Below are 25,243 nucleotides of genomic sequence, written 5' to 3'. Positions count from 1 at the left end.
GAACATATATCTATATTTTCATTTTCACATTTAGAACTATAGTATCGTCTCAATTATGTTTAACTAGTGGCTGTCTTTCATTTTCATTGGTTGCATCTAGTGATGTGGATCGGGTAAATACCCAGTGGGTAGGTAATATTTTTTGGGTATTTACCCAAGGCCTGGGTAAATACCCAAAAACTGGGTATTTTACAAAAAAATGCAAAAAGTGAATGAGAATTTTTTTTTAAATCTAAATATGAAACAATTGGTAAAACTGATACATACATATGTATTACGCAGTTTATAATATTTTTTATCGAAAGACTTAATGAAATTATGAAAGAAACATATCACGAACCAAAGGATCTTTCTTTTCAATGCCATAATTGAAGAAGATGTTTGCTTTTTTTTTTGTAACTAGTTAAGCTTTTTACTTTTTGTAGAGTTGCTTTTTATATGTGAAATTTGGCTATCAACATTGATTAGGCATATCCAACACATTTAATGTGAATATCATATTAGATTGCTGAGTGTTGTTTCACACAATAATTCTTTAAATATGTGATCAAAATACAAATTTTAGGGAAAAATTTATTGTTTTGTATATAGTTGGTTATACAAGGTGTTTCGTTTTAACCTGCAAGACCTTTATTTTTGCAACCGTTAGTCCTAGATGCTTACTTCCAATTGCAAAAATATTCAGATGCAGAGTAAAGATATTGGAAGTTTGAAGCAAAAATAAAAATGAGTCAAAAACTACAAAATTTAACTTTTTATACAGCTCTAAGTCCCCTAACTTATATTTAGAGAAATGATCTGAATTTAAAACTTACTGACACAAAAAAACTTGACATTTGTGCAATGAAAACTCAAGGAGATATTCCATTTGAAAGTTTTAAGGGACCATGCAGAAGATGAGATTAGAACTTATTATCCTTTCAGAATAATGACAGGTTGGCAAAGTAAAAAACACAAGGTATTACATTTTTCATTTCTACTCAAAAATTCATGCAAATGTTATGCCGTGATACGCAAAACATGCTGCAAAACCTTGAACAATTTGAAAAATCACTCTGCGCTCATATAATTTTATATAAACACTCATTAACTGCTATATTTTCCCCCAAAAGATGTCACTGACGGCGAGTGTAAAATGGTGTAAGTTACAAAACGCTGCGTTTCATATCTCAGTGAATATTGGTCGTACTAATGTCAAACTTTTTTTGTAATTGTTTTTCAGTGGAGATTATTTCCCTAAATATCAATAAGTCAGAGGATCTGGGGCCCGTTTAAAAAGTTAAAATTTGTATTTTTTTACTCATTTTTATTTTTACTTCAAATTTTCAATATCTTAAGTCTGCATCTGATTTTGAACATTTTTGCAATTGTGAGTATGCATCTAGGACTAACGGTTGCTAAAATAGAGGTCTTGAAGGTTAAAACAAAACACTCTGTATATATACATAGTGGAATACATACAGAAAAGTATTTTAGTTGAATATAAATTTTTGAAATAAATACCCGGGTAAATACCCATTTTGGGTATTTTCCCAGGTATATACCCTGGGTATTTACCCCTAAAAATAAATACCCGGGTATTTTACATCACTAGTTGCATCAAACACTCTTCTGCCTTTTTTTTTGGTCAGGGGAGAACAAACTTTTCTCCCAATTCTTGAATCAAGTCTAGATTTAACTGCGGCCAACTAATAGAATTTAGAATTACAGTTTTACGAGGGGAAAAAAGCATTGATTACCAGTAAGGTCAAAATATAACATTAATCCTGTGCTTATTTTATGTCAAAGCTTTAACATCTCATTATTTCATAATCTTGGCCTCTTGACATTGTATTCTAGAAAAATGATGGTCCTCAGTATTTTGACCACAAACTATGCAGTTGCAGTCATTCGGCAGAATATATTTTACAGCATAAAAATTGATATAAGAGCACATATTTCTTCTATCGTTATATTCCATTCTGTTTCTTGAATCAGCCAATATGTTTCATCTTCAATACATTTCCTTACCATATTACGCCACATTGCCGCAAAATTCGGGGGTCACCAGATTTTCAATAGCACTTGCCTGGTCCTTTCCGGCATGACAAAAAAATCGAGGTTAGGAAAAAAATATATGTTCAGCTTAAAAATGAATATAAGTTCTATACATATCTTATTAGTATTATAAAAAATTTAATTTTGTAAAGATATTAACTAACAATGTCATTTGTTATTTTAAAAAGAAAAATATTGCTTAATAACGAATAATTTTATAAAATTTAAATTAAAACTAAGTAAGCAAACATTTAAGCAGTAAGTTACCACCCCTAAACCAGTGCTAATGAATTTACTATAGCTAATCAATCAATAAAAATTTAACTTGCCTCTCTGAAATAATTTATTTAAAAAAATTATGAACAAATCACATTAAGGATGATTGCTTCTGAATTGATTATGTTATTGGCATATAATTAAATCTATTAATAATGTGCAATACACATTTTTTTTTTTTTTGAAAGAAGGTTACTTTCGGGATCTGTTTAGTTTTTTCCTTACAGTGGGTTTGCTTTCTGATTGGGAAAATTTACTTTTGTTTTGTTGCAAAATGAAACTCGAATTTTCCGGCATGATGGTCAACCTTAATTTTTTCCGTCATGCCGGATAATGCGGGCACGGTATGTGCTCAGGGTGGCGACAGATCAGGGAGGTCAGGGAACTTGATCACAAAATCAGAGAAATATCAGGGAATTTCAAAAAAAATTACAAAAATTCAGGGAAAATTGATCAAATGAAGAACAAAAAAATTTTTTTCCTTGCAAAATGAAGTAATTTGATTCCCTATGAATTTTTCGGCAATTATTTGTTTTAAAAAAGTAAAATTAATGAGGTGCGATTATACAGTGCCGCATATTTGTGCAGCTTTTTTCCTCAAGGTCAAAGTATTAAATTTTAGGATGAGCTTCCTAAGATTGCTTCTGTGTCTGTAAAGTTGTTTATATTACCTTGCTTGAATTTTCCTTCCAAGCGTTCCAAGCTACGTAAAATAAACAACCCTACAGGCAAAGAGGAAGCTGTCATTAATGACTTTGTTCCCTTGCCTTTACTCATTGTCTTGAAGTAATTAGTATACTGTTATCACGATTTCAAGAAAAAATCTTTGTTTTTTAACTTGATGCTGAAAAAATTGTTTGTCGTTTACCTGTAGACGGCAGTATTATTTTTGTAAATAAAACTACATTCCTTCTATACTTTAACTAACACTTGTTATTCTTGCAGCAACAATTACACTGGTTGAAAATTCAGTTCAAGGTTATTGCCATTTAAATGTTTTAGTTTTATCAGATTAAATATTTCTTTAAGAGTGGTTTTAATGATTTCTTAGAATTCTTATGTTAACTGGTTCCTGGAAGTAAAGTATTTGTTTTAGATTCCTACAATGTTTCTCTGTCAATAATTTAATACACTACTTTTACGGAAAAAAAAGGAGCATCTATTCAAAATATATTTTAAATTAACAGCTTATACCGTTCTAAACACTACATTTTATTTAATATGTAACGCTTTTCAGGTCGGGCAAAGAAAGGTAACCATTATCATTGATAACGTAAATCAGGGAAATTTGGTGAACTTAATCAGGGAAAAGTCAGGGAACTTCTTTTTCCAGTTCCGGTCGCCACCCTGGTGCTTCAATGTCGATTCAACTGTAACTAGTCTCGAAGAACTTGTGGGTATCACTGAATTTAATATATGGTGTTGGGCCCTTAACTTCTTTCAAAATCGCATCTTTTGTCCATGTTTGAGTGATGTTCAACACTCCTCTTTGCCAGTTACATAATATCCAATTTTGAATGTTATTGCTGATTTCTTTTTAAAATTCACTTCTAGACATGCATCTTTTCTTGAAATATTAACTTTTTTAAAATCAAATAAGTGTTTATTATTTTTGAAATGAGAAAGGCCAGCAACCAGCATGTAAATTTGATGTAAAATTTTAAATTTGATTATGTAATTTGTCAGAAGTCAGAACATTATCAGTAATGATTACTTTTAAATACTCAAAGTCAGAACACTTTCATCATTACTATCACTTTCTGAATCATTTTCATTTTTTTGTTTTGAATATTCTAAAGCTTTCTGCATAGTAAAAGTATGGTGTGTTGACGTCTTTTTTTGCACACACAGAGAGCATACATAAACTCCAAAATGTCTTCTAACTTTTCAATGTATTATTTCATCTTCTGGTGCAGTTTTTTTTTCAGAAATTTAAGGGTGAAGAAGGAGTATTCCACAGTTATTTCCGTAGAAAATGCTTTTTAATCATTTTTGCATTAGCCTTTCTTACGGGTAAAATTGACCTTCACTGTGGTTCTAGCTAAAAGTGTTAATAATTGGAATGCTTTTTATATTACGAGTTTTTAAATCTGGCAGAATGTTGTTCACCATAAATTATCAATACTCATAAAAGGGATTGTTTCTTCAATTGATACTTTTCACATGATGATCAACTAAACATCCTTTCGGGTCAAATTGACCCGCTCCGCAGTTCTAGTGTTAAGTACTTTTCACCTTATGATGGCTAAATAAATTAGAAAGTATACATTAAATGCTGTTTTCAGTCAATTTGTTCATTGTTCAGTGTGTTTATGTTTGCTCAGTGGTATGGATTTCAATGTGTGGTCACCTCTCTATTTATTTATTAATTTTTTTTGCCAATACTGATTTTTACCCCCCCCCTTCCTGTTTGCCAATGCATAGAGAGAGTAGCTATAAAGTTTAACTTGTGTGGTATTGTAACTCAAAAATGGATGAATTCCAAATGAATTTTAGTTTTTTTTTTTTTTGAAAGGGGACTTAATCGAGTGTTCTTCGCCATCATTCATTCAAATTGCTTTTTTTTTTAATTTAGTGTTCTTAATTACAAACTTTATTGATACTGAAATTGAGCATTTTCTGAAGTTCTTGCTATTATTTATTAATTATTCATTTGGTGGTATCACTATAACAGTTAAGAAGGTTTTCATTTAAAAGAGTTATTTCATTTTCAGAAAGAGAAAGAAGCAGAAGAAGAAAAGAAACCAGAAGTAGGGCTTCTTTTTTTCATATTAACTTTTTGCCAAATGATGTGTTTAAATTAGGATAAATATTTTCCTCCCTTATTAAATATGACAATCCAGGTTTGGATTATATTCATTCTAGATAGAATTTGCCTGTAGATTTATTATGGAAATCTCTAAGTAATATTTATTCATAATTCATGAAATTTTATGATTCTTTCAATTCTAAGTATTTATGAATCGACTCTTGCACAAAATTGCTGGAGTTGTGAGCTACCCTAGGGTACATAAACGAGGTCATTAATGTACCCCCAGAATATTGCAAGAGCAGATGAACGTCACATTATACTGTGACAGAAAAAACCTGCTTCTCGTGGTTTAGTCGCCATTTTAAAAATATTGCACTAGTATTGTCCATTTTCTACTAGAAGGCACTCGACTCCTCCTTTGTCACATGGTATCCAATGATTCTATTTCATTGTTTTTGGCAGAAGATATATTCAGATCATAGCATTTTGTTGTAAAAGCAGCTGTTTTTAAAATGTAAGCATAACTAAAATGACAACAGGCAAGTGATTTTAAGGACACTAAGACTTTATTGCACATGAAAATGCACGCCCAAGTTGAGGATGTCTGGTTTTGTCTCCTTTAGAAGCGCGTGGATTGCTTACCAATCACCCCTGCGTAAAATGGCACCCTGCAATCGAGGAGGCGTGGCGAAGTGCCTTCTCATAAAAAACGGACAATACCACCTGATTAACACAATTTCAAATCTTGATGAGTTTGATTAATTTTCATTCATTCCCCATTGTTGTGCAAGCAATATTTTTAGATAAATAGCTTTTCAGAAACAAATTAATCATTTATAGTAAGCCTATATTCATGGATTCAATAAGTCTAGAGATACTTCCTGTAGTTTTTGCAATTTTAAAGAGATTATTGCTGTATTTTTATTTTATCTTCCATGTAATTTGAATTTTTAGCACTATGTGGTTCTTGAAAGAATGCAAAATTTAACTGAATGTAATTATTTGAAATTTTTAACAGTGTGCTGTAAAGTAGTCATGATAACTTGTTCGTTCGAATGTAAAAAATTTTCTTTTGTGATTTAGGAGATAAAAATTAAAGAATCTGTAGCAGAAATAAAAGCAAGTTATGATTATTTTTCATAAATGTTCATATGTGTTATTTCTGTCACAGTGCTTTCTCAAAAAAAAAAAAAAGTTATGTGCTGGTCGCTAACGGCAATGTTTCTATTCTCAAAATTATAGTTCAGCACCACCATATTAAATCATAACAACCAACCTCTGTACTTAAGTACCAGAGAACAATTCTTTTGCGATAACAAAAAGCTCTAATCTTGTGTCACTCAAAAGCATTTTATTTATTCTATAGTTCAATTTTTTAAACCTAGTATTAAAAATAATTTATGTCCCCCTTACTTTTTTTATTATTTGTTGTATAATTTTTATTATTTGTTGTACTTAAATTTCTTCTCCCCATTTTTTAGACACGAAGAACTCAAAGAAGATTAAGAACCAATGATACCAACAGTAAAGAAAAGAAAGTAAGTTTTTCAGTAAAAATTTGTATGTCTTTCAAATTTCTATACTCCTGTCATACATACCAAAACAACATGGTTCCCAACCATCTTTAAAAATCATGCTCTGGTCATATTTGATGTTGCACTTAGAAATTGTTCTTTTTGCTCCATCATACCACAGTCAGCATCCTGGGGGTATTTCTAGGATTAGTATCTAAGCAAAGAAACCATTCGTTGAAGGAGTCGATTAATTCTCTGCATATTTGTACCATTTAACTTTTATGTTTTTTTTTAGTAAAACTAATTATGCATTTTTTATTTATTTATTTTTTGAAATTTTAGAAACCAAATAAATGCATCAAAGTTGATTGCAGAACAATTATAATGTCAAGTGTATTAGAAAAAAAGAGTGAGCTTCAGAAATTAATCTTAAAAGTAAACAATTATAAGTACTAAAACTTTTTTTAAGAAATATTGTATCTGTTCCCTCTTTTTCCATGATTCAATCGCGCATTTTGGTTTTAAATTACCCTCTTCTTTAGCTGCTATACTAGAGAAGTGTGGACTATTTTTCTTACACAATTACTTTCCTTTTGTTTTTTACATTAGAATTATGAAGTATATTGTCAGGAGATAAATATATTGCCAATTGGTTTTGAATAATTTATACGCTCAATGTTTTAATTCAATCACATTTATCATTAAATTATATTTTATAGAATTCCGTGGAAAGTTCTAATGCTGAAAAAGAAAAGCCCCAGAAAAAGGTATAATAAATAATGTAATTTAAGGTATTCAAATTGGTATTGTAGGTCGGTATTGACATGGTTCTCTGATATATTAGGCTCTGCATGCAAGAAAAGCGAACTTGCTATTACAACCAACATCTAGTTTGCCTTTGTTGCATGCATAGCCTCATATATCAGTTGGTGTTTACCCAATTTTTATTTAAAAAATATGTAATGTATTATTTTTTTAGTTTTTTTTTTTTTTTTTTTTTGTAACTACGGTATTTGCAATTTGAAAGTCATGTTTAGTTTATTACTTTATTAACTTTACTCATTTATGGTTTAAAAGTACAATTATTAAAAATAACTGACTTTTATATATAATATGATATATTATATTATTTAATATAATATAGGGTTGGTTGGGGGAAGTGGGTCAACCCCCTAAAACTGAAACATGGATAGAGTTTTCAATCTTTTTTGCACAGATCATGTTAAATTTCATGACATTGATTTTTTTTTGCACATATTTGGGATTCATAGAATTTTTTTCTAGGTCAAAAAAAATTCTGAAAAAATTTTTTTTTGGCGAGTTTAAGCAATATTTTTTAAAGAAGTGTTTCCAGGTTACTTTTTATTATTTTTTAATGATAATTAATTTTTCACATTTAGTTTAATTTAAAGCTTATACATCAACAAGAATTTTTGTATAAAATATTATTAACAAGTGTTTAATGGGAGAGATCCCACTTACCCTGTACATTTTTGTTATGGGGTAAGTGGTCCCCCCTATAATATTGAGGATTTCAAAATCAAAAGCAACTCTGATTGAATATTCCTATTGGTGAAATGCAAGACAACTATGATTACTTAGTAAGAATTGATAGTTCAGCTACAAAAACTACTAAAGCTGGTGATTATGTATTTGTGAAATATACATGAAAGAAAGTCATTTCGATTTAAGTAGGTCTAATGTTGAACGTTAATGATACAAATTAAACAATACTGTTGAATTTTCAAAAACAAATAGAAATAGTGACGCTTTTTATTGGTATAGTGCAGATGATGTTGGAATAATTACTGAGAATGAAGCGCTAATGGTTCTTCCTTAGCCAAGTTTACATAGAAGCAGTCATTTAGTATTTCTAATTTCTTTTCCAACTTATAATTTTGGAAAATTCACTCAAATTGATCTTAATTAACTGTATTATGTTCATTAAACATACTTTTATATGTAAAAGTAAAATATATCCCTATAGGCTTTCAATAAATTTCACGAAAAAAATACAAAAAATCAGGGGAAAATTGATTTTATGAAGAAAAAAATTATTTTTTTTTTGCTTTACAAAATTAAGTACTCTAATTCCCTATGCATTTTCCGCCAATTATCTGTTAAAAAAAAAGTAAAATTAATGAGGTGCGGTTATACACTGCCGCATATTTGTGCATCTTTTTTCCTCAACGTCAAAGTATTGAATCTTACTTATTAACCACAGGATAAACTTCCTAAGATTGCTTCTGTGTCTGTTAGGTTGTTTATTTTACCTAGCTTGAAATTTCCTTTCAAGCTTTCAATGCTACGTAAAATAAACAACCATACAGGCAAAGAGGAAGCCTTCATTAATGCCTTAGCTCCTTTGCCTTTATTCCATTGTCTCGAAGTAATTACCGTACTGTAATCACGGTTTCAAGAAGAAATCTTTGGTTTTTAAATTAATACTGATAAAAGCTTAAAAGTTATTACTTCTTTGCGTTTTCAATTTAATTGCTGAAATTGAACTTTCAATAAAAAAAACTTAGTTTTTTGCCGTTATACAATTTTTTGTCGCCACAGATTATAAAGGTTTTCTTTTCTTCAGACTTAAATAATTCCTTTATTTTATAACCAGGTTGTATTCTTCTTTTATATATTTTGAAATTAACTAATTGCTTTTTTTTTTCCCCTTTTTTCTTTTTTTTGCATTTCAAAGTTGTTTGTTACAAAAGCAATCTAAGCTTTTTTTTCGTTACATACTGAAATCATTTGAAATAGAGTTAACTTATGTGTGTACTTAATTAAATATTCATTCATTAAACCCTTTGTTCTTGGTTAGAGAAAAGCAGTGGATGTCAAATGGTTTCTTCTGTTTTGCATAAATATGTCAATTCGTTATATAAGAATAGCTCCATTACTTCTATTCTTTCACTATTACTTGTTATTCTTGCAGCAATTATTATGCTGTTTGAAAATTTAGTTCAAAATAATTTCAATTACTTTTTAGTTCTATCATAAATACACATTTGTTTTTAAGAGTGATTTTAATAGTTTCTTAAAATTCTTATGCTAAGTGGTTTCTGGAAGTAAAGTATTTTTTTTTTAAATTTTCTATTATCTTTCCATGTAGAAAAATTTAATGTACTGTTTTGTAGGGTGTTTTTCCCAAAAAAATTGACTTGATATGTTTTTTTTTAAAAACAAGTAGCATCTTTTTAAAACAAATCTTTAGTTCATCAACTTTACACAACTTAAAACGTTTAAAATACTGCATTTTATACAAACATACAAGTAGAGCAAAGAAAGGAAACCATTATCATTGGTAACGTAAATCAGGGAAATTTGGTGACTTTAATCAGGGAAAAATCAAGGAACTTTTTTTCACAGTTTCTGTTGCCACCCTGATTCAGTCCCGATTTTATGCCTTTTAAAATCTAATTGCATTCGCTTATGCAAAACTTCCCCACTCTTGTTTACAGTGTAGTTCTATTGGACATCACTAAAATTTGTATTTACCTTTTTTTAAAAATATTTATTGTATTTTATATCATATAGTCATGGATCTGTACGATTCATTTTGCCACGCCCATTCGAAAATTTCAATTTAGTTGCAACCAAGTTCAAGCCAATTGTTTCGTAGAAATTGATATTATTTTAATCAGTGTTCATCTTAATTTTTTGAAAGTTTTTGAAATCAAAATTGGTTAAGAACGCTTATAATAATGATCATCAAATGCACAAATCAGAAAGTTATAATTCTGTGAATGAAAATTACAAATATTAGAGTTTGTCACGAGTTTCTCAAATTCAAAAATCTTTTATTACTTTTTTGGTGTCCAAAAATTGTGGCAGACATATCAATAAATTTTTCATATTGTAATCTAATTAGTTATATGATTGTAAAATATTGTTGCTGATAACATTTTCTTTCTATTTTTTTCCAATATTGTGGTATTTTTTCTTGCATGTCATTTGAATACATTTTCTTTTTGTATCACTATTCTTTATATTGTCATTAGCTATTTGTTGGGTAATAATTTATATTTAGTGATAAATATTAGATGTAAGGCTTTGATTAAAAGTTAACTATTTAAACGTTTTGAGCTTTCAGTTAAAGAATTTTTTTTCGTGTTGATTGAAAATATGATTTTTTTTAAACCCGTGGTACTTTTTTATTTAGATTGCAAAGAAAGATAACATAAATGAAGAGATTCCGGAAAAAGTGGTAGGTTCAACAACATCTTTTTTTGGATTCTTATCAATATTATTAATGCACTGACTGTATCTTTGTCTTAGAAGGTATCAGAAAACTTTGAAGAAGTAAAAAAGAAAGAAATTAAGGGAAAAACAGTAAAGGTAACTATAATATTGTTTCATAGTAGTTTTGATTAATGATTTGTGTTTGCGAATATACAGGGTCTGTTCAATAAATATCAGGACTGGTTCACTGTATCCTGAACAGAGCGGTAGAGGGCACTCTGACTAGTCGGCCTCAGTAGAGAGGGCCTCCACCACTCTGGCACGCTTTAATTCAGTCGCCTGCGGGTATGCGTTGAAACAGGAGGTGGAATTTTGTGACATGTGATTTTTTTTTGTGGCATCATTGTGGCACATTGTGACTGCATCTTATACTGGTGAAACTGCATCTCTCTCAATTAAGTTTTATTAACATTATAGAGAAATATTTTACGAGTATTTTTAACATCTTAGTGGATATCTCTTAAGTGATAGGGCAAAGATATACAAATAATATTTTTATTATCATTTAATAGATAAAATTCAATGCTCTTACCATCTTTCTTCACTGTTTGTAGTTTGATATTAAAAATGATGAAATGGAGGAGGAAAACTCCCAAAGTACTGTAAGTTATTATGTTGGTTCTGTTTTTATCAAATTTACTATTCACTGCAAAATAGTTGTGTACATGTTTTGTAAACATTTGTTTCAGAAATCTTCCAATGATTCAAAGCCAGTTAAAGAAAGTGTATCAAAAGTTCAGGTAATAATGCTGTTATGTAATTTTGATAGGGCATTTGATTTAATAACTGAAATAGGAAAGAATATTTACAAAAAAAAAAAAAAATTTGCTTGTAGGTTGATGAAAATTTGAATGCTAGAAAGGCAGTACTACGAAGAAGAGTGAGTAGTTCATTATTGAATTTATCTGTTTTCTAATATTATTGTGTTGCTCATCACTAGCTTGCAATTAAATCATGAAATCTAACAGCATTTACTGTATATTTTCCTCAAATTGCACGAAAATGTTTGATCAAATTTCATTTTTGAAATACAATATCAAACCTGAAATTTGTAAGATCTTAAAATTTGATACTTCTCCCCACAGAAAATCTTTTACCGCCCTCCACCCCCTACCATGGTTCCCACTGGCTCACAAAAAGCCCTTTTTTCAAGTATTGCCTTTAGGAGCCCCTGTAAAAATCATATTTTGTAGTCAAAAACCCTAAAAATTATTCAAAGGCCTTATTTTTTTGTGCTTGATCAACTCTGAAATAGGCATCTTTGTCACCACTTCATTTTTACGTGATTGTAAATTGTACCAGAACTGCTAAATACAGAAACCTATTGCCATAGGTCAAGCTCGCTGTTATAAAAGTTTGTAGCTGCGCTAGAGATGAAAACAGTCGGAAAAAAACCCGGAATAGTTCCGAAAAAAAAAACGTTTTTTTTTTCTCCGAAGGAATAAATTTCCGCTTTGGAAAAATTGAAAAAAAAAAGAATTTTTTCAACTTTTCAGGGTTTTAATGGAAATTTTCAGCAAAAAGTGATGAGAAATTTCTCACGCTTATATTCTGATGCAATTTCCTCCCCCCTCCCGTTTTATCTTAAAATACTGTCAAACGTTAATGTAAGTTGTTGTATGACTATATAATTTGCATATAGATCAAAAAATGTTTAATAATACTTTTTACAAAAAAGTTAAACCAATAACCTTAGTGAAGAATTTATTTTCCTTCATAAAACAAACAAGCATAATTTGAATCACAAAACTGTGTTTCTGCTGACTGCAAACTAAATGTACAGGGTGCAGCAAAAAAAAAAAAAAAAACGGGCAAGCAATTTTCCAAGAAACTTTATTAAAAATAAATAAACTAACGAAACACAAAAAATAATAATATGAGAAGACCTTTAGCAATCATTAAATTTAATTGGTTTCAAACTAGCAGCCTTTTGCAGTAATACAGAGATGCAACTGCTTATTGAAATTTTCATTCAAGGGCAGTAAGTCCTTTTATCAATCCTATTCCCTATAAAGCAATTATTTTAGAGAGTGTGTAGTTTAGGGTAGACCTTTGACTCTGAAATAGGCCATACAGTGTAATAAACGGGATTGAGGTCAAGCGTGTAGAGCGTCCACTCAAAAGATGATATCATGCCAAAAACAATGCGCTTTGCACCACTCTTGTCTTTTTGGCCGAATCGGTGTGGAGTTAAAGGAAAATGTCTGGTCTACAACGTGAAGTGCTCTTAGGCCCACAGAAGTACAATAACTTCTGAAATGTCCTTCTGGTTCACTTTCTGATTCATTTTACGGCCCTCATCTACAAAAAAAACTTGAGATTTTTTGTCGTTTGTACTGATTCCATCTCAGACCAAGCCTGACTTCGGATTTTGGAGATATCTAACACTTTCTAAGGTGCTTGGAGTGTCTACCAAGGGCGCTATATGCAAAATTTTAAGGGGGTTGCTCTGATATTTTCCCTATGGTTTAGCTGGATATTTCCCCATGGAAACCGACTTAAGTACAGATTAGAGCTATTAAAATTTAACGTTTTTGATAATTAACTCATTAATGGCTGGAGAAAAAATGTTTATACAGTTTTACAAAGAAAAAAGTATTAAAAGGAAGAGGAAGTTCTCATTTCCGAAAGGGGGGCTTGAGCCCCCCACTTTCTCTCCTATATTGGAGCCTATGGTGTCTACAGACCAAATCCTATGGTTCTGGGGAATATGAACTGGTTGAACAGTAAATCAGTAAAAGGTATCTCTTCCAGGGTGGACTTGCGGGCCCGTCTCAAACGTTTCTGGCATCTTTAGAGTCATACGAAGGCCTGAATTTTTGGAACTTGCAAAACTTCTGTTTGAGATGTTTTTACCCTTAGTCGCATTATAGGTCACAAATTCCCACAAACGACTGCTCTCGTGGAAACCTGAGGATTTCATTGAACTCACTTTTGGATGACCTGACGATTAACTGAAATGTTCACTGTTCGTTTTTGTACACTTTCCGGATATCGACTATCATTTCCAAGCCACTTGAAACAGCATGCCGTTTCAAATACTGTACAATCGAGGCACAATAAGCAAACAAACTGTCGTTCTACTTGGTTAAACAACTTTAAATAGCAGATATTTCGCTTAAAATTGTAAGAAAACCGAAAAATAATACATAAACTAGGTAATATATTGTAAATTATTTCTTAAAGTGAGAAACAAAAATAAATTAGGTACTCGTTAAAATGAAATTGCCTTTCTTCCATTCAATGGTACAATTTTTGTCTGATATTTTTTTTACCGCACCCTGTATACTGCCGTGCTAAGCAAAAAAGGGGACTTTGCAGTTGGGCTCAAGCTGTCCATATATTTGATTCAGATGGCTTTTTTTTTTTTTTTTTCTTTTTTAAGAATTTTTCAAAACAGTAGCTCTTGATCAAATGACCCTAAAATATTTTATTTATTAAGTAAAATATGAAACAAAGAACAACTCGGTTATAATAACTCAAATTTGTTCAAAAGGGCTGGTAAGACTACTTTTACTACTGTGCTTAGCACAGCCGTATGAATAAACTTAAACTCCAGTTTAATTTTGGTTCAGCTTAAGAAAAACCAATTTAGTTTAATTTGGACTTAGATTGGATTAAAAAAATCAAAACTCAATAACTTTCATTTTAAGACAGTAACATTGTATTATTTTTCTTCCAAAATATATATATATATATATAATATATATTAGGGTGGTCCTTATTTATATGGGAATTTTTTTTTTTCGGAATTCAACAAGTGACGCCCCCTAGTTTTGTGACACTATAATAAAAAGTAACGTGTGCAAAATTTGAACTCGATCGGTCAATAATAACACGTGCCCCTAGGCCGTTGAACTTTAACACTTTTGATAGTTTTCCCACAAATTTTCCGAGTTTTTACTTCAGACCCAGTACACCGTTTCTCCTAGGTTTCCAAAATATTTTTACAGTGAGGTAGCACTAGAATTAACCTTTTTAATTACTTTATATCATCTAAAGATTTTACTTTGAATAAGAATGAAATAATGCTTTAGAAACTTTCCTTAATCCTACGATTTTCTCAATGTATCTCGATAGTGTGTATTTTTTTTTTCCGATAGTCTTGGACGGTCTGTAAAATAAATTGCTTTGTGACTCATATTTGATAAATTGGTTGTGAAACTCTTCGATTAATATGTTGTGTTCTTCTTTCAGTTGTATCATTCACAATTTTCAGCATTTTAACAATCTCTCTTCCCTTTAAATAGCTTAAGCATTTTGCCGTGAATCAGGACCAAATAGGAATCTATCTTCAAAGTTAATTCCTTCATCCAATACGGACAAAGCTACTAGTTTATCCCCTAAATACTATAAGTGATTTATGAATTTTCCAATCACTGCTTCTGCTGCATGTTTGTCGTCATTTTGTACGCTGCTAGTTTTTCAAACATTATATTACTCAAAGGAGCCTCGATTGGGCTGGTACGAAAAACCATATCTTCATGCAGCATTTAATTGTAAAAGAGCTTTGTAAATAGCATTGAAGGAACTTTCTTTTCATATAAGGTCAATTTAAATTGTTTCCTAAATATAAAAATTTCCAACAAAAATTCCTTTTGCCACCCATGTGGCTCAGGGACCCATGTGACTCCAAGTTGCCGAAAACATATCCCTGATGTCGGAAGAAATTCACCAGGAAATATTATTACAAGTTATGAGAATTCTCTGTAATCTTTCTCAATTCCGCTTTTTACGAACAATAATATGTCATCAACTTCGTCTTTTAGAATTTAAGTGGTATGTGTACTTGATTGAAATGTTTTAAGTTCTGAATGATGGACATCTTTCCACAAAATTTTGAAGCGCTTAAATAATTGAATATCTGATCTAGAACTAAGAATGGCAAGAATTTCTTTAAGGACACACTCTGCAGTACGTTTTCAAGTGCATGATGATGGCAATCCAAATGTAATGTATCACCGTTCAGTTTTTGCTCTAAAAAATTGCATGCATCATTTATACGGTTGGTATTGCAAGTCGTTGTATCAAACACTACAGCTAGAACCAGTGTTCGCGCTCAGCTATCCGTAACATGGGTCCCAGGGACCCATTAATGAAATAGATTTGGGTCCTTTGGTGGAAAAAATGAGTCCCTTAAATTTTAAACAGAAAATCTTAGTGTGTAAATGAATAATATAAAAATATTTATACTTGGGGGGGGGGGGGGGGGGGGAAGGCATGAAATAAAATAAATTGGTTATTTTTGCCCTAATTTTTTTGTGATTTTATCATTGTAAAATTATTTTCAAATAATACACTTGCAAGACTCAGTTATGTGAGAAACTATTTGGTCAGTTACAATGAGATTAACTCAAAATTTACTTTAAAAATGGGTTTTACCATAAAATATAAAACAAGTGCCTCTGATTGATCAAGCAAAAAGCACTCCCTTAACTTTTGTTTTCCTGGAAATTTTTCTTAGTGAAAAAAACAAACAGACCCCCCCCCCTTCCCAATTGTCATTGGCAATTACATAATAATAATAATAAATCGCAAGCGAATGAACACAACGCTAAAATCGCGATCGCAAAAACGAAACATTTTCTCATATGAGTGTGAAAATTGCTCATTTGCAATCTTAAATCAGTATATTTGACTTTATTTTGACTTGTTCAAAATATCTGTTTTGATTTTTGTTCTATTTTTAAAATCGCGCCATTTTGAAAATGGCGCGCAAAAATGGCGCGATCGATTAATACCCGACTTTTGCAAGTCCAAATAAAAATAACCCATCAGAAAGAGATGAATTACTAGAAAAAGAACAAGGTTAAAGTGCTTTTGTATAAAATTCAAGTATTCATAAGCAATTTAACAAGAAAAATGTAAAGTTCCGAACTCTTTGTGTTTAGCGCGATCTGGAAAATGTTCGCCATTTTTTTCTCCTGTCTTTTTATTGGGGATGCAAAATGATGATTTTCAAAAGTAATTCTGGTTACATGAATGCCAAATTGCAATATTTTTACTGTACATTTGTATTAATCCTGAAGATTGCATTGAAAACCTCTCTCATTTTTAGTCTTCATTTCTGTTTTTAGGAATATCCTCAAGATAAAAGTTGAGGGAAAGCTTATTCTTAGAATACAGTACAATGGGCTATTTGTGAACTTGCTCCCTGAGCTCTGCCCAGGAGGTCACTGTAAGCTCCAGTCTTATCACTAAAATTCCATTGACTGGTCCACAATTGGGGTGTGTTTGAATAGCTGATAAACAGATAGGGTCATTTTAGTCCCTTTCTGTTGATTCTCCTGGTCATTTTGAAGCTTAAAAGCATTTACTAAATAGATCTTTAGCATTTTCTCCCATTTTTTTTTCTGGTTCTTATCTTTTCTGTTTTCTGGGTCCCTGGGACCCGATTTTTCGCGGAAGTTGCGTCCCTTTCCCGCAAATTTGCGTAAAAAACCCGCTATAGCGCGTAAACGCGAACCCTGAGAACAGTTAGCAATAAAGAGCTATCATCTAAGATATCATATACAACTGAAGAAATATCTAAGGAATTCCGAGTATCTGTTCAATATTAGGACCTGAAGCTATCACGGTAATCCTGTCGACGTTCTTTTTCCAGTTACATCTGGATGTAGCTTTGTATCCCAGTGAATAACTACAGAATCTAAATTCAAATTCATGAAATTTAATTTTATCTCTCCGAAGAATTTCTTTTGCTCTCTTAAGGAATGTACGATTGATCACTAGGTCATTTGGATTTAAATTTACTGCATCTACATAGGCTGTAAAGAAATGAACAACAACTTTATCCCTAATATGGCATTTGTCTAACAGTGATGAAAGGCGAGCAGATATCAATAGTTGTCAAGCTTTTTTGCATTGTGGTAAACCAGCTGTAGAAAACAAAAGTTCAACAGGTTAGGATAGATACCCATTTTGGTTTCTAAATCTTGTGAATTGCAAGAATTTGATGATAAAAAAGGACTATGTACTGAAATAAAAGAAAATTAACTTAAAGTATAAATTTCTACATTGTTCCGATCTGGATATTATTTTTTAATTTATATTTTAGCTATGGAGAATACAGTATATTTTTATGTTAGCAGTAATCGAGAATTTTTCGAAAATTAAAAATTATTTTAAAAAATAAAAATTGCATAAGCATTTAGGTATGTTTATAACTAAAGAACAGCGAAATAAAATATAATTGCAATTACTTATATTTATAGCATTGAAACCTTGCGACTCTATTTAACACACCTATTACATACACAGGGAATTTTGTAAATCAGCACCCCCAAAACCTGGAGGAGGCAATTTGTTGTTGTCAAAGATCGTTCGTTAATGGATTAGGTCATTCATTAATGGCCTAGGTGATTCATGAATGGACTATAGAATCCCTTGTGTCCATCTTGATGGGAAGAAACGTTCCCCTACCACTTGGTTGGAACAAGCGCAGAAGAGCGGTACGCTTGACCCAAGGCCATTGGTGTACATTTTATTCTCTGTAACATGTTAAATTTTACTGAAAGAAAGTGAGAGAATGGTCAATCTGGAAGTAGCAGCACCTATTGAGGTTCAAAATTACTTTAAATATAAAACGTTAGAATATTTTTACATAAAAATGAGAAAATCCGCAATTTTTTCTTCGAAACTAAAAAAGGGGACCCTAGGGGCACGTGTTAATATTCATGGATTGACTTTAAATTTTGCAAGGATCATTTATTTGTACAATGAAACAAATTGAGGGGGCGTCGCGTAAAATATCTGCAACTTCAAAAATAAGGACCACCCTAATATATATATATATATATATATATATATATATATATATATATATATATATATATATATCAACCATGTTTGAAAGTCAAAAATTTCAGAAGTTTGAAAAGCAAATAGAAAATGTAATTGTTATGATTAGACACACTTTAACCCAATATTATTGGTTTTGTGACGACTTATTTCTGGGTTTGACCATGAAAGTCCTCTACTCAGTTATAAAACAAAAAGGTTTTTTCTTCTAATTAATCTTACCTTTATGTGCATTTCTGTCAAGCAGAAAAAGAAGATGTGTGGATTGCATATATTTTTTAATGCTTAACCCTTTATATGTTACAAGAAACACAGAGTTATTAAGAAACCCAAATTTTATTCATAAAAAAATCAAATTTTCCATTTTTTTTTCCAATTTTTCCCGAAAAAAACCGGTAAAAAAACTTTTTTTTCCACCACTTCAAAATTTCCGGAAATTTTACATCTCTAAGCTGCGCCAATGTGCTTACAGAATGGTCAAAGTTTTACAAGAAAAACCATGATGAAATGTGTAATATGTAATAGTAGTATCAAAAAATTTAAATTCAAATTGTCTCTTTTTTAATGAAAATTACACATAAAATATTTCTGGCTGATTTATATTCAATTGAATTATCTACATCAGAGGTTCCCAACCGGTGGTTTGTGAACCCCCAGGGGTTCGCGAGGTGCAGGAAGGGGGTTCGCGAAAATTTCGGTGCAATGGCGGATTTTTCCTAGTTTGGTAAAAAATTATAAAATATTCAATTTGCACACATAGTTACTAAATTTTTTTTTTAATTTGAAAACGCGCCAGACTCTTGTATTAAGCTCAAAAAAAAAAAAAAAATCTTTCAGCGGTTTTATAATCTTGGTTAAAAAGAAATTTTCTCTTTTTTTTTTTTTCGATAGACAACAAAAAGAGATATCCTTCCTTCTTTATTGCGAGGCGCCATGCAGAAACGTTGTATTAAGCTGTGGCGGGGATCACGATGACCTTAAAAAGGCGCCATCGCGTGGAGTCAATCAAACAATATACATAATATACATATGTCGAAAAAAATAAAGAATTCTCAAACAATGCATCATAGGGGTATTATTTCTAATCTGGTTGAAATATAACTCGGGAATTTCCGTCGAATTCAGTCATCGAATAGCAGACATGACAGCAAAAGGCTCCAAACTTAAAATTTATTACTGGATTTTACCATCTGTTCGTTTTCAAAAATATATAACATCAGCATGCTCATAGTTCTGGGGAAATAGTTGTTAACAGACGTATTTAGAGATACTTTAGAGATGCTTGAAAAGAAGTGATTTTGTTTGCAATTGGTTTTGCTACGTGAACTTGCTACTCTGTTTGTGAAGTTATAATCGTGTTGGTAATTTTTATGATTTAATAACTTTCTGCTGTTATGGATCGATGGTTGAAAACTGGTAGTTTGGTTGAGCGACAAATAGACAAGCAGTCAATCGATCAACCCTCAACATCAGCAGTAACTTTCGAATCAACACAGGATATTGAAATAGATAGCTGTAATGAACTGCCGCCTCCCCTGACTAAACAGAAAAGTGAACTAGGGGAGAAAAAAGGAAAAAAGCGAAAATATGACAGTGACTATTTACAAATGGGCTTTTATTTTACTGGAGAAGAGTCTGAACCTAGACCGCTTTGTCTTCTCTGCAACGAAGTTCTAGCGAACAGCAGTTTGAAACCGTCACTTCTGAGAAGACACCTCGAAACAAAGCATCCGACACACAAGGACAAACCTATCGAATATTTTAAAAGAAAATTGGAATATAATAAAAAGTGTAGCGTCTCTACGTTCCTGTTAGAATCCAACGAAGATAGTAAAATAGCCCTTGAAGCTTCATATCGAGTCAGTTATAGAATTGCAAGATCTGGACAGCCACATACAATTGCAGAAAATTTAATTGGACCGTGTGCTAAAGATATTGCTAAGTGTATGCTGGGAGAAAAGTCAGCAAAAAAAATTGACCTGGTTCCGCTATCAAACAACACAGTATCACGCAGAATTACTGATTTGGCAAGTAATGTGGAGAAAGAACTTGTGAATAGAATAAAAGAGAATAATTTTGCGATCGAGCTTGATGAGTCGACTGATGTAGCAAACGCTGCAATATTACTTGTCTATGTTAGGTATATTTTTAACGATACAATTAAAGAAGATGTACTATTTGCAAAACCTTTGAAAACCAACACAACTGGAGAAGCAATTTTCAAACTGGTCAACAGTTACTTTGAAGAAAATGGAATAGATTGGTCTTTGTGTGTGGGTGTGTGCACGGATGGTGCAAAATCAATGACAGGAAAATTTGTTGGCTTTGTGGTGCGAGTAAAGAAAATCAACGAGAAAATTGAATGGACTCATTGCTGCATTCATAGACAAGCATTAGCATGTAAGCGTATTCCCGCAGAATTATCCGCTACTTTGAATGATGCGGTAAAAATTGTAAATTTCATAAAATCACGTGCCACAAACTGCCGTCTATTTCACGCGCTTTGTGAGGAATTGGGAAGCCTTCATGTTACTTTACTTCTTCACACAGAAGTTAGATGGCTTTCCTGTGGCAAAATTTTGACACGCTTATTTGAATTGAAGTCAAAAGTCCAAGCATTTTTTGTTGATCATCCATTTCACTTGTCCACTTGCATATTCGATCCTCTTTGGATGCAAAGGCTTGCATATTTAGCTGACATCTTTTCAAAATTAAATGAATTAAATCTATCCTTGCAAGGTGCAGTTGTTAATATTTTCGTTGTAAATGATAAAATTGAAGCTATGGTAAAAAAATTGAATTTCTGGATCCAATGCCTGGAAATGGGTGAGTTTTCTTGTTTCACTTCTCTTAGTAGTTTTTTATCAGAAAACTCAATGAAACTTGATGAAAGCGTTAAAAGAAATGTATGTGAACATCTGCAACATCTTGAACTAACTTTTGACGAGTATTTTCCTAATAGGCGTAACGTCCCTCTCTCAAACAACTGGATACGCAATCCTTTTGAAGGAAATCCATGCTTAGAGAACACCCTGACATTACCTGAAAAGGAAATGCTCATCGAGTTATCCTGTGATAATTCATTGAAAACTACCTTTAACACTCCGTCGGGCTCAACTGATCTATCAGGCACACGTCGAATTCTTTAGTTAGCCACGCCCCCTCAATAGCTTCAATCAATGTATATTCATTTTCTCAAATAAACTTATGTTACATTCGAAAATCATGGAAAACTTTTATTTCTCTTCTTTGGTGTTTGTAGTTGACAATTTTTTCGTAAGAAAATGTGAACATGCGTAGAAAAGATCAGTAGATCAAAGTGTGCTTCCCAGGCTCAATGCGCCCGATCATGTTCTACAACATATTGCGCCCGACGGAGTGTTAAAGAGCTCTCGTTAATTGACTTCTGGCTCAGTGTAAGAAATGACTATACCGTTTTGTCCAAAAAAGCAATTCGAATTTTATTACCATTTTGTACAACATATCTGTGCGAGAAAGGATTTTCCTCCTATACTTATCTCAAAGATAAATACCGAAGCAGATTGAATGCAGAGCCTGATTTAAGACTCAAACTGTCAGACATTGAACCAAACTTTCAGTTTCTTTGTTCCGTCAAACAGCCACAAATATCGCATTAAGGATTTTTTCCCCAATTTAAAGTATGCTTAAAAAAAATAGTTGGTTTATAAAACTTCTTGTTTATAATTTTTCTTGTAGATGTAGTTTTAACTTTTTATTAATGTTTGCACTTAATGATATTTTACAATTATATTTTTGTTTATTGCAATCAAATGCTGCAAAAAATGGAAAGCAAACATGCTGTATTTTTATTGTTTCTTACATGTTACTAATTTCAACATCAGGGGGTTCGCGAACTTTTTTGCCTGTTCCAAGGGGTTCGCAAAGAGAAAAAGGTTGGGAACCGCTGATCTACATGAAGAAACATTTTATCTTTTCTGTTGTTATTTATTTCAAACCTTTTTCCTGTTTTGTCCGGTCATTAATTAAATTGTTTTCATTATGAAATAAGTTTAAATGAGAAACATAATTAAGTTTCAACTGTCTGTTTTGATTTATCTCAATTTTAATTTGAACAAATGTGTTGTTCTTTTGTACACTTTTAAAATCTAGCCAATTTTCCAGTTTTTGTTGGATTTTACCAGTTTTGCCACTAGCCTGACAAAATGTCATTTTGCCAGCAAAATGACCAACCCCATGTAAATCCCACCAATATCTTGTAGAGCTCATATCAAAAAGAATCCTTGCCATATTGAGGGCAAAAATGGCTCATCATTTAATTTTGACCGATAGTTTTAATAATTTGGTTATTCAGTGCATGTATATCTTACATGAAAAAAATTCTGCCCAATAACGCATTCATAACTGTCATGAAGTTAAGGTATTGTAACAATCAAAAGATTTTTTTTTATATTGTAATTTTACAATTTATTGTTATTTATTTCTAGCTGAATAATAAGGATGATAATGACATGAAAAAATCTTCGGAAAGTACGGTGAGTTATTTTAAGACTTAAATATTTTCTTCTAAATTTATTGTTCTGTTCACCTCAAAAATGATTGCTTACATATTTTGTTTAAATTTGTTTCAGAAATCTTTGATTGATTTAAAAGTATCCAAAGAAAGTTCTAAAGTTAAGGTAACAAAGATTTTTTTTTTTTGCAAAATCTTTTATTCAATAATAATCAAATAATATATATGTGAGAATAAAATAATATTTTTGCCTCATAGAATGATGAGAATTCTAACTCTAGAAAAACTGTGCCACAAAAAAGAGTAAGTATATTATTGTTTAAATTCATATGATTTTATTTCTGTTGTGTTCACAACAACGTTTTAAAGACTTACAATTAATAACTATGTTCAGTGACTACTGTCTTTTCCTGAAGATAGTAATTGTTAATGGAGGTTGGTCGCTCTAGAGGTCGTTTCTGAATACATAAGAATTAATAATAGCACCAACGAAGCTCAGTTATACCCTGCTTACAGTATATTATCATAAGAATACACTTAAACAGAGAAACTAAAATTTTTAATACAAGATATAAGGTAAATGCACCAGCAGTGGCCACTTTGAGGTTTATATTTTAAAAATAAGGATTCTAGTGGTTTCAGTGGATTCAAACTTGCAGGAGGTAGATCTCAGGCTATAGTGTAGTGGGCAGTTCAAAGAGGAGTAGGTAGAGCATCATGGAAAATTGTTATCAACTATTTAATACAGTCGCCTGGATTGTCGATGTTTTTTCAGCTGTCTTCTAACGCTTCTCCGTAACGAGGTATATAAACATTGTGTTATATTATGAATAGAACAATGCTCAAAAATAATATTTTTAGAGCTGTAACCATGTTATGAAATGTGAAAGATCATGTTTGGAACGTTTTCAACTCCAAATAGTTGTTTTTTTGGCTGACAGTTTATGTGGCCACTACTAATACCAAAAATATTAGGAAATTCAAAAGTGGCCACCGAGTGGCCACAACTGAATCAGGAAGATTTTTCGTAAATCAACTCAATTTTCCTTTTAATAGGTTGTAATCTCTTTACATAAAAACCTGCCTCATTCCTGACATAATATTATTGTGTGATCTAGTAGTGGCCACCCGGTAGCCACTTCTAAACAGCAATATGGCCACTACTGACTCATGTACATTACATAATGGTGCACTGATGGATAAAATTTGAGATTTGAAAAAAATTGAACATATTGACATTCTGGCTTTTTTAAAAAATGGAATGTTTAAGGAAGAGAAGGGCTATAATATGCTCATTTTCAAATATGGTAATTGATAGTGTAGGCGCACAGTTTAAAAAAAGGTGACTGCTAGTGCGTTTACCTCTTCTATGGACAGGCCCGGATTACTCAACAGGACATCCCCTAGTCCCATACTCCCTGGCCTAGGACCGCATATCACGGGGGGGTAATCAATTACTTGTTGTTAAAAAAAAACAGGAATTTGTCGCGCTAGTACAAAACTACTAATGAAAGAGAGAAAAGAAGAGAAAAATTCTACTAGAACCGAGAGAGAGATTGCAACCTGCTTGCTGAGCAGGTAAAAAAAATAAAGGGGGAAGGGCATAATACTTGATAGAAGTCCCTTTTCTAAACAAAGCAGATAATTTTTAATTTCTCAGATTTAAGCAATCATTTCTTGAAAATACAGATTTTTTTTAAGGTAAAACACTTATTAGAAGTAAGTCACACACAGTAAAATTAGAAAAGCCATGATATATAAAATTCCCAGTTATAACACTTGTTTATGGAACAATTTTTCTCTTTGGTAGTCTAAATCAAGTCAGTAAGTATGCGTTTTGCAATTTATAATCTATTGATTCATATTGAATTATGACTGCTAATAGTCAGGGACGCCCAAAATTCAAATTTTTGGGAAGAGTGAAATTATCAGTTTACCGGATGAAACTTCAAAGCTTACCAAATAAAAAATAGGAGCATTGTACTACTAGTAGTTTTCTAAATTATCTGTGACTAGCAATAATTTAGTAGTTAGTAAAATTATGTTTACAATAAATAGCATAAATAATCAGAAAAAAATAAAATATTAATTTACCAGACAATACCAGATATTTGCCGCCCAAGTTTTATG

At 31.6% G+C, this 25,243-nt stretch overlaps 1 protein-coding gene across 1 annotated transcript in view; it reads left to right on the top strand.

The window, feature by feature from the left end:
- LOC129227582 (calponin homology domain-containing protein DDB_G0272472-like) overlaps positions 1 to 25,243 on the top strand; it is a 53,187-nt gene that overhangs the window by 14,609 nt on the left and 13,335 nt on the right. Inside the window, exons 7-17 of the mRNA XM_054862166.1 lie at positions 5,028 to 5,063; positions 6,547 to 6,603; positions 7,299 to 7,346; positions 10,742 to 10,786; positions 10,861 to 10,917; positions 11,376 to 11,423; positions 11,511 to 11,561; positions 11,657 to 11,701; positions 23,088 to 23,135; positions 23,232 to 23,279; positions 23,372 to 23,416. Of these exons, the coding sequence (XP_054718141.1) occupies positions 5,028 to 5,063; positions 6,547 to 6,603; positions 7,299 to 7,346; positions 10,742 to 10,786; positions 10,861 to 10,917; positions 11,376 to 11,423; positions 11,511 to 11,561; positions 11,657 to 11,701; positions 23,088 to 23,135; positions 23,232 to 23,279; positions 23,372 to 23,416 (528 nt within the window). The remainder of the gene's footprint in view (positions 1 to 5,027; positions 5,064 to 6,546; positions 6,604 to 7,298; positions 7,347 to 10,741; positions 10,787 to 10,860; positions 10,918 to 11,375; positions 11,424 to 11,510; positions 11,562 to 11,656; positions 11,702 to 23,087; positions 23,136 to 23,231; positions 23,280 to 23,371; positions 23,417 to 25,243) is intronic.

Source organism: Uloborus diversus, chromosome 8 (genome assembly GCF_026930045.1).
Source record: "Uloborus diversus isolate 005 chromosome 8, Udiv.v.3.1, whole genome shotgun sequence".
Lineage (NCBI taxonomy): Eukaryota > Metazoa > Arthropoda > Arachnida > Araneae > Uloboridae > Uloborus > Uloborus diversus.
The sequence above is the reverse complement of the archived record's forward strand: the minus strand, read 5'-3'. Positions and strand labels throughout refer to the sequence as shown.